This window comes from Drosophila novamexicana, unplaced genomic scaffold, assembly GCF_003285875.2.
Source record: "Drosophila novamexicana strain 15010-1031.04,08,12 unplaced genomic scaffold, DnovRS2.1 tig00000193-arrow-pilon, whole genome shotgun sequence".
NCBI classification, from domain to species: Eukaryota; Metazoa; Arthropoda; class Insecta; order Diptera; family Drosophilidae; genus Drosophila; species Drosophila novamexicana.
This window is the reverse complement of record NW_020824787.1, coordinates 8,621,485-8,631,996: the sequence shown is the minus strand read 5'-3', so window position 1 is coordinate 8,631,996 and position 10,512 is coordinate 8,621,485. Positions and strand designations below refer to the sequence as shown.

Below are 10,512 nucleotides of genomic sequence, written 5' to 3'. Positions count from 1 at the left end.
TAATTATTTGACCATTGAAGCTGAACTGTTTTGAAAAACTTCCCCATAGAATTTATTCGAGGGCTAGCTACAAAATTTCTTTCATTTTAATACCAGGGCTGGTTAGCTTCAAAAAAAAACAACTGAAATGGTGCGCTGGCCAAATTAATTGAAACTTTATTTGGATTATGAAATTAGCACACTCCCAATGCTCTGGGTATTTTTTTTTAGCATTAAGCGCTTTTTAATTAGGTTTCCATTTTTTCGAAGGGGATGAAGCTTTTGAAGTTGCCCCATTTTGTTGCAAGGGGGTGGTCGGATTAAGTGCTCCATAATTTGACGCCAGTTTTTAATTGTGTGGAAAATTGTTGGCAAGCATTTGAAACTAGTACAAAATTGTTGTGGGCTCCATAACTGAAATATGCAATTAAACTTTTTGTCGGCCGGGTTGAAGGTAAACACTCCGAGGCCAGTTCTGACACATGCCAGTCCGTGAGATGGAAAATGCTGCACATGAGTTGCCATTTTGGGGCAATCAAGCGCAAAATGTAAATGAAAATTGACAGTTAAGATGGCAGCAAATGCTGGCAAAAGTTTGGCTAACAAAAATCACTCATGAAATTTGATTGACTGAATCAATGAGTAAATGACTGGGCCACTGACAGATGCGGCAACAAGAACCGAAACCAAAACCAAAACCAGATAACAAAAAAAAAATGGAAGAAAATAATAACGAAAAAGTTTCGCTCTGCGGCGGAAATGTCCTGGCAATCCTGACTGCTGCCAGCCTCATGAAAATTGACAATCAAATTGCAAATAGCTTTATCTTGTAGTTTGTTTATTTATTTATATCATTTCGTACACTTCCTGCGCGTCAGCCACAATGAGCAGAGAAGTCATCTGGGAGGCTGACGGCGGCCATAGTTGTTAAGCTCTGTGTTTGTGCGAGTGTGTGCGTGTGTGTGTGTGTGTGTAGCCGCCATTTTGATATGGCTCATGTGTGCGCGTGTGTGTGTGTGATTGCCTGTCCTTTTTGGCCTGTTATCCTTGGCTTATGTTTTCAATTAAATTTCCATACAATTTTCATGACATGATGAACTACCTAGGACTACAGGCCAGGTCTCGACACGACTCTCAGCTCTGGCGTCCTGTGTGTACATGCGAGTGCGTGTGTCTGTTTGCGTGTGTCAGTCAATTTATTTAATAACAAACGCACAGGACATATACAGTGAAGATCTGTACAGTCCTGTGTTACAAAAGTTCCTTCTACCGGGCCGAGCAATTCACATAAAAATCTCTGTGAAGATTTTTGAATAAATCAAGAGTCAAATATTTTATTTCATTTCATTTACACTCGAATAAAATCAAGCAAAATGCAACTGAGCGAAGATAAAGGCTTAACTATAGTAAAGAAAATGCACATTTAATGTACAAACGTTATTTGTTTAGAGAGCATTGCAAGTGGTTAAGGCAGAGTTCTAGTTCTCGACTAAACAATATGCCTGGCCAATTACTTTATACTAACTATCTTAAAAGTTTAAGGTACTTATGATAAATAGTACACGCATATGAAATCTTCCTTCTTAACTTTGTCGAAACACTTGTCGAAATTGTATAACTTTATTTAATCTAATCTAGGCTATATTCAAGGTTGAATACGTATGGCAACATGATTTACAAACTGCAAATTCCTGTCATATGCCTTAGCTGAGCCAATCTCGAGATTTAGTTTATGTTTATGACTTATGCATGCATCAATCAATTGTTAACGGTAGGCATTTGTCTTTCATTTACAATAAGAGCCACTCATTTTTTGTATGATCGGACAGGGCTGACATAAACAATAAGTAAGTTTGTGTATTCGGTTGAGTTGGGGCGCAGCAAAGGAAAAGTTCATTTCACTTATGCGAACTGCGTTTCGTTTCACCGGCGAGTGGAAAAATTTAATGTGGCCGCCCACACAAATGAATCAGGCGTCTGTGTCAGGTAAACTGACAGAGCAGCTCCTGGTGCTGCCCACGTCATTTCAATCAAACATTTTTGTTTATGACAGCATCGTCGAGGTCCAGGCATATGATTTATCATTATGTGACTGTATGCCAACCCACCTACCCTAGCCCCACGCCTGTTACGCAACATAAGTACATGTTCAATATATAATAACATAAAATATGATGACCTGCCACATAAATAAAACAGCAACGAACCGGAGAATATTGTAAATGTTTCAAATGTTACAAATGAACATACACACGTCATTCAAAAATTGTGCGCAAACATGCGCATGTAGATATGCATATATGCGTTGTTACATACATGAAATTTGTTGTAGAATCCTTAATAGGGTTTGCTTAAGCTCTTATTAAAAACGACATTTGCTATGAAATATTATAAACTATAAATACAAAAATAAAATTATTATGATGAGGCGGCAGAAAGCAGAATAGGGTAGGATAGAATAGGGTTTATTACTTAATTCATATTAAATATGGAAAATATACCCAACTGTCTATTTATTTTACTATATGTTGAAAAACATTTGTATTTGCATGCATTAAAGTGTATGTTGTGTAGGCGTATTAAATTTGTCGATTTTATTGCTGGCGTGGATAGCTATAATACTCAATTAGGGGAAGTGGCTGCCGACGCCAATCAGAACGAAATCTTTTTCAAATCTGGCACAGAAATCTAAAGTGATATTAAAAATCAGAATGAACTGGCCTCGTCAATTAAAATGGCAACTAAATAAATTAAATTCCAAGTTAGCTGTCATCGGCCAAAAGGCAAACATACAAGTGCTCGCCATTCAAGTGGGCCAGGCTGCAGACAGCAGGGATCAGGTTCTGAGCGAAGAAGGGCCAGAACTCGTGGCCAGCATCAATGGTCGAAGTGCGCGTTTATTGAATGAAATTAGTCTGCAAATAGTATGGCATAAGCCAGGGCGCATTGGCCTGGTCAACGAGCTGTAAGCCTAATGTAAGTGCCTTGGCTGGAACAATTTGTGTCCGATGCTTGATGCCCGATGCTCGATGCCCGATGACTGTTGCCCCGCCCATTCTGACTATATCCGGTCTCTTTCCCCAACAGTTGTCGTCTGCATTGAAATCGTCCATTAGCTAAGCAGATTAATTGCTAAAAGGTATTTAATTCGCGCTGCTTTTATATTTCAGCGTTCATTCTCCGTTTCAGCCAGACGCATATAACGCTTTTCTTTTTATTTCATTTCTCAATTTCTTTTCATTTCACTGTTTCTTTTTTTTTGTTTGTGCTCTGCTGTGCTTTTTGATAGAAGCTCGCAACTTCCTTGGAAATATGGCGTTAAGTATTTTTGCGTTACTTTTTTTCGTTACTTTTTAATGCTTCATTAGGTACTAATGGACATTGTGTGACTTTGCGAAAAGCTCTGGCAGTTGCTGCCATTAGAAGTTGCGTGTGGAGGGTTTTCGCTGCGTTGTTGCATTGATACAAACCAGAAAGTTGCCTTGGTAGCTTTGTATACGACCGATATTAACAAGAGTTTGTTTGATTAATATTCACATGTCTTATAATAATAAATATCATCTTTACCTCTCCTAAACAAGAATTCAAGAAAATAAGCTCTTTATGATAACCTAATCTAATCAGGGCAAATGCAAGACGTATTCTTACAGATATACCTTGGCTATGTTGAATCCCACATTGAAACCTGTTTTCTTTTTAAAGATGTTAGGTGCCAGTGAGAAAAAAATGGCATTCAAGGTATTTGAAGACCGCATAAAAGTCAAAAGCAGTATAAAATACAACTAAAAAGCAGCAGCAAATAATTTTAAGAAAGTTGTGTGATTTATGTGCAAATATAACACAAAAGCATAGCAAGTTTTGCACTATAAAAAAAATACAAGCAGAGGGAAGGAGTGCTAAGAGACACGCACACATACAGAGAGAGACTAGGCAATGCAGGTGGCAATGAAGTAGGACAAACCAGGTAGAAAATGAAAATTGCCGATGCAGCTGCTGCCAAGTCAAACAAAATGAATGACGACCAAGGCAGTACAAACTTGAGAAGCTGAGTAGGACAATGGGTAAGCAGAAGGGGCGGAAGAGAGAAAGGGAGAGAGAGAGAGAGAGAGAGCGGAAGAGGGAGGGAACTGCCTCTAAGCGTCAGCTGAGCTCAGTGAAAGCTGTTCCGGAAAACTTCGGGAAATTATTGAGGTGTAAGTAGACAAGTAAATGTAACACTTAAGAGAGCGAAAACTAGAAAAGATACATAAAAATAAGTAAGAAAGTTAAAGTGATAGAGTAAGACGGAAAATGAGCTACAAAAAATAAATGAGGAGAGGGAATAATGGAATAATCATCTATATTCACAGAACCTCACCCGATCGCAAGGAATCTTGTAAAACTAGTCAGATTTCTCATGCTTTAAGGAAAAAATAGTATAATAGAATATTGGAAGCCTACAGCTATGTAATTAACAGCTAACCGACTTTGAGCGAAAGCACCTGCAATTTTATTTTTAAATTTAAAACTGGGAAACTTTGAAAATTTGTTGTAAGAGAAGCATAAAATTGTTGATTCAGTCAATTAGCTAACATTCTCGTACATCTTTGGATTACGTTGAATATTCTCCTCCATGATCTTTTTGTGCATGTACTCCCAATGGTCGACCTTTTGGATCACATCCGGTATAACTTCCCGAATACGGAATCGATCAATTTCAAGACCATCACGTTGCTCAATGTTGGTCTTGAAATTATAATTGGGCGTGTAGCCGTTGAGCTTGAGAAAATGATCGAAATAGAATGGAACAATCTGCTCCTGCATGTTGTCCAGCACCATCACAGAGTCTTGGGTGAAACCCTCGCTAACGACCCCATCCTCGGCAAAGGCGCGCACAAAGTTTCTTGTGTTCTCCGAGATTACGACGGGTGGTGTTATAATCTTAGCGACACGCTTCCTCAGATACAGTCTCTGGAGCGGTCCAACACGCTTGGGTTTCTTGTAGGGCGGTTCAAGGTTGCGACGCACCTTCTTCATTTCCATGTCGATACGACGCTCAACCTGGTAGGCCTGCGCAGACAGCTTCTCCAGGTAGCGTCGTCGCTTGCGAAGTGTCATTTCCACTTCGCGCACCTTCTCAATGTCCAGGTGCTCAAACTTGGCTAGTAATTCCAGCACAACGGTGCTAATGGCGCCCACCATATCCGAGGCATTGGGAATCACATCGCTGGAGCCTCGCACCGTGGCGGGCACAATGCGACGCCAAACTTCGGCGAGGACGGAGCGATGCTTGTTGAATTCTTCGTCGGCAAAAGAGTTCTGAATTGGTTTATCGAGGTAGTGCCTGACTCGTGCCTCCATCTCAATGGCGCGATCCTCCATGAAGAACTTCTTGGCAGATTTTCGTGCTACATACTCCTGCTTCTCTTTCAAGTCCTTGGCGCACCAATCCACAAAGGTTTCTAGCCTACCCTGCAGCTCGGTGTGTATGGACAAGGTGTAGTGCATTTCAAGCAGCAGCATGAATGTCTTGTTCTTTAAATTGTCGATGCCTTCAAGGAAAGTCTCAGCATTGGGAAACACCTGCAACACAGGATGCAGATTGCGCAAGTAGACGTCATAGTAAAACTCGCGTATGGCCCAAGCGTCATCCTTGTCCCTCACGCGAATATTGACAATGGCACGCTTGGCAATGGACTGGTCATAGGGTTCCAGTTCATACTCTATATCCTCATCCTCCTCTGTAGTAATGCTAGCCTGCTCGGACTCGTCGATCTCGCCGCCCAGTTTGCCGCGTTTTTTTACGGGCACCAAATGGATCCAATCGTGCTCGGCCCGCCATTCCTCCTCGCCGAGCAGATAATGAAAGTTCTGCAGCATCACGCAACGTATCCAGTGACCCTCAATGAACACAATGTCCATGTTGAGCATTGTAAGTTCGCGCTCCAATTCGCGGAATTCTTGCTTCATTTTGTCGGTTATCTCGTAATAGGTCTTCACTTGATAGACCTGTGTCATGGCCGCATTATATTCTTTCTTTTCCCATTTCGCGAAGAGTCCTTCGTAGAGGAGCTTGGTATTCTTCATGTCCTGCCAGTGGCGCTCGTTGAGCGTATCATAGATCTTGGTACGCACCATTTTGCCTTGAATCAATAGTGACTCATACTTAAGACGCATCGCAACCTTTAACAGCTCCACGCCTGTCTTGAAATTAAATGTTTTCACTGTTGCACGGCTTTTAAGCTCATCTATGTAATTCTCATCGAGGTCCGTGATAACGGAGCCATAGTATTTAGTTGCGCCAGGACCTAACAGGGTGTTACGCACATCCGGTACTGGCACCTCCAGTCTGAGGCGCAAGCCATTGCGAAGGCGTGTGCTAAATGTAAAGAAAGAATCTTTGGGACCCAACATAGCTGCCTGCTCCTTGCGTTGACCGGAAAATGGCAGCATCCGATAGGGATTCTCCTCCTCAGCGTCAACGTCAATAACTTCCGCCTGAAAGCGTGAGCGACGCATTTCCTCGAAGGGTACCAAGGGTTTTCGTATATAGTCCAAAGGTATCTTAGTTTCGTCTTCTAGCAATAGAAAGCTGCCGCTGTCTTTCGATAGATTTGTGCATTCCGAGCTGCTAAGCGAGCTGAGGCATTCCTCAATGCTCTTCAGATCCTCCTCCAGCTCGGCCACAATTGCCTTACGGTCGACCAATAGGTGCTCCTCGTCAGGGTCAATGTCCTTGGTCTCGTAAAGAGCCTCGCGGGTCTCGCGCAAAAATTCCAAGTACTGTTTACGTCCTGGAAAATCGAGAGTCGTCAGCTCTTCGGGGTCACGTGAGTGAAAAACGAAATCATACGGATGACACAGGTTCTGTACTACTTCCCTGGCTGCATCCTTGCTATCAGTGCGAGTGGCCGCCAAGTGATCAGCGATCATCTTCTCGAAATCATAGCGAGGAATGGTCAGGTCCTCGTTCATATATTTCTTACAAGGCGGATTTGCCTTGATAAAATTTACAATCGGCACCCTTTCCGGTTGTTCTTGTACTGTAATCTTTGGATATACCGTGTTAGTTTGATAGTGCACATGAACGCTCTTTGCGTGGGTAGGGTCCCAGTGATCGTGATGGTGGCGTGCCTCGAATTTGTCAGTGTAGGGACGCTTCGTAGTCCGCACATTGGCAAATTTGATGTGATCAGGCACTATCTTCTCTAACATCGGCATGCCCGAATTTTGGATGGCGTCGTTAAACAAGGCCGAGGGCACACGCTCATTGGCGTAATCTCGACGTCGTCTCGGATGGACGAGAAGCGTTTTCTCTCGAAACATTGGGGCTGGCATGTTACCACGCTGATCAATGGGCACATTGTCACCACCGGCCGCCATGCGATACTCCTCCTCCTCATCCTCATTGTGCTCAGAGATATTAATTAACTCCTGTGGCGGTACCCAGTCGATATCGAATGCCTCCTCTTTGACATCACAGGGCGATTGCTCGCGCAACTGTTTAGCCTCCACACATGGGAGACCCAGCAGATTCATGCGTGCCAGCTTCTGCTTGAGGTGCTTCGCCTTGGCCACTTTGCTCTTTAGGGCAATGTACTCCAAGGTGGTTTCTACTTTGGAAACGTCAACCATGTCGGCTTCCAAAAGATCCGGTGCATCCGGCACAATGATCTTTTCGGGAAATACATAGCGAATGAGATTGAATTTCTTGACATGGTACTTCAGTTTCGGTTTGACCAGTTTAAGATTCTTACGCAGCACACGATGATAGTGTAAGCCCAGACGCTTGTCAATGAATTCCTTGATGGCACTCTTCTGTTCGCGTTTGTGCAGGAGCATCGGTTGCGGTGGGAATAGATCCAATTTGGGATCATCCGGATCGAGCACCTTTATAATGCCCCGCTCAACGTCCAGCTTAATGGGTTCCTTGCGTGGCGCCAGCTGATTGAGCCACTCATCGCGGGTTAGGCAGCCCTTCACCGTGCGCTGACCCTCCATGATCTGATGATGATGCAGCTTGCCGCGCAGACCATCACCATGCTTGAAATGAAAGCCGCGCAGCTGGAATTTATCACCTATTTTGCCCACTTTCAGGTAGTCCTCATCATCGCTGCTCTGCTCGCTGGGCGTAGTGCCGGCGCTACCTTCAATGCTATCCTGGCACGCCAGCCGCTGCTCAGCATCGGGGAATTTCTTCAGCTTGCCCGTACGCTCCAAAAAGAACTCCTGTGCTACCATGGCATGGTCCCTTCGAACACAATTCTCCTTGTGCATGATTGCCTTAAGGCGCTCGGTCTCTGTCAGCGTTTTGGGGAAGAACTTGCGTTTTCGTATCACTGGTGGAATGTACTCAAACTTGCGAAAACTGCGCTCAATATCATCATCGATTTTGGCCACGTCCTCTAGCAGATCCTTCTCAGCCACGGTGCGTGCCTGGATCTCCATAGCGGCTGCCTCCAATTTTTTTTGCACGAGCTCCCGCTCGGCTTTGCGGTACTTGTTGCGCAAATAAATGTCCTTGTAGCGTTCCTCACGCCGCTTTTGCTCATCGGCGATCTTCTCTTTGTTGGCTGGCTTATCTGGCGAGCGAAACAGCTCGGCCAGCTTAAACTCCTTTGGTGGCACCTCTTCTTGCACTGGCAGATCCTTGATCTTGGTATTGAACACGGCCGGAATCGCTAAGCGTTCCGCTTGTAATTCCGCTTCCACCTTTTGCTCGGTCTGCTTTTTTGTACGACGACGTGCCATGTAGCGCACTACTCGCCAATAGTTCTGCTGATTCTGTTGCTCCTGTTCGTCCTTTTCGTATGTGTTCTTATAGTCCATGCCCTGAAAATCTAAATTCACGGGATTCTCCAAATCAATTACCTCGCATATGTGCGTATCGGAAGTCTCTGAGCCTGTGCTGGCGCACACATTGTCCCCATGCTTGACCATCTTGCTAATCAGCTTGAACTGCTGCTCGTCGGTCAGTTTCTTGTGTCGCAACGCACTGGGATTGACCAGACAGTGCGTCTTGCGCGGATCCTGTGTCAGGAAGAACTTTTGACGCACTGGCGACAACTTGGACAGTTGTTGAAAATTTTCTGGACAGCGTCCAATGTGCGGCCGCGGCGCTCCAATCACATAACTAGCCTCGCAGGGCTTCTTCCACTGGTCGCCCTTAAAGTTTTTGGGGCGCGCGGACGGCACATGATACGAGTCAATCATTTCCTGTGAATTCACATCTTTCTTTTTGCCCAAAGGGGAGCGTTGTGTGGTCTTGCCTGAGACAACCGGCCTGCCTGGAATGCTTGTCGACGTACAGCTCTTTGCTTGCATGTTAACCGTAAAGACGCCATCCCGAAAGCCCGATACACTTGAGCTTAGAAAATCATATCCGGTTTTCTTAGTCAACACCCGCTTGCCACACACATCGCGAGTCTCGACCTCTGTGCGCTTTATGTTGGCATCCGGGAACTCCAGCGTCTGCACGGTCAACAGTGGATCCGAATCGCGGCGTGAGAAGTCAATATTCTTGAACTTGGCAATCGCAGCCTCCCGTTTTGTCTGCTTATGTTGCTTTTTGGGCGGGCATCTCTTCTCCCACGGTTCGTACGTATTTGATCTTTGCGCCCTAGGCATCTGGACTTTTGGATCTGGCTCCGTTTTCGTTTCGGGCATATATGTGTCCCTTTGCAGGGAACCTGAAATTCGCTGGGCGTCAATTTCTGCCCAGGTGTTGGGAGCCGAATCAGTTACAGTGTAGCGCGGTTGCATGGCAGAAGTCCGGGGTTTTTCGGGTGTCGGCATTTTAGCATAGGATTTTGAATTCAAAATATGTGGTTATTGGACAGAATATTCGTTTCCGCTTGTGATTGCGTAAGTAAAATAAAAGTGACTGAATTTTTTAATGGCAGCTTTGTGACACAATTTTACAAGGGATTTCCACACAGCATTAGGGCATGGATAACTGGGTGCTTAGGAATTAAATTATAAAATTATATTATTCCACAAACTTCTGCTTATTTACCTTAATTTCTGCTTATATTTGTTCGGTCCCATGCCTATTTTTACTCTCATTTCACATATACTTTTAAGTCTTTTATTTTTGCAGACTGTTTGTTTCCATTACCATTCAAAAGTTTACATTGAGGACCCATAAATTCAGAACGTTACATATCTGCTTACATGATTTTTATTACATTTCGGGGCAGCATTTGCTGTGCTCAGCGTTCGCTTTTCTCGCACCCAAACTCCTTTTACTCGTACTTTATTTCCACCCTCAGCATCAATATTTCCATTTCAGCTATTTTTGTATACCCTGTACCCATATGATGGACTATGACTGGGTATAATCAGGCAGTAAGTGTATATTCATTTTGAAAATCTCTTTGATGCTTTTAGGTATATCATTTCATAGACACTTCTTCATATGGTCGTTGATTCCATGAGTTGAGCAGCTATTTTTAATATTATCAGTGCACGTTAGATCTGAGATACTGGGTATTGTCCTTTCGAGCATTCGTAGCAGTTGGCTTCATCTTCTGTTTTCTTTAGTATGTGCACTCG

General features: G+C 43.9%; 1 protein-coding gene across 1 annotated transcript; it reads right to left on the bottom strand.

The window, feature by feature from the left end:
• Positions 1–4,455: 4,455 nt before the first annotated feature.
• LOC115759346 lies at positions 4,456–9,836 on the bottom strand. Its single transcript, XM_030700269.1, has one exon. The coding sequence runs from the start codon at positions 9,751–9,753 to the stop codon at positions 4,543–4,545; it is 5,211 nt and encodes a 1,736-aa protein (XP_030556129.1). The 5' UTR covers positions 9,754–9,836; the 3' UTR covers positions 4,456–4,542.
• Between the last annotated feature and the right edge of the window lie 676 nt (positions 9,837–10,512).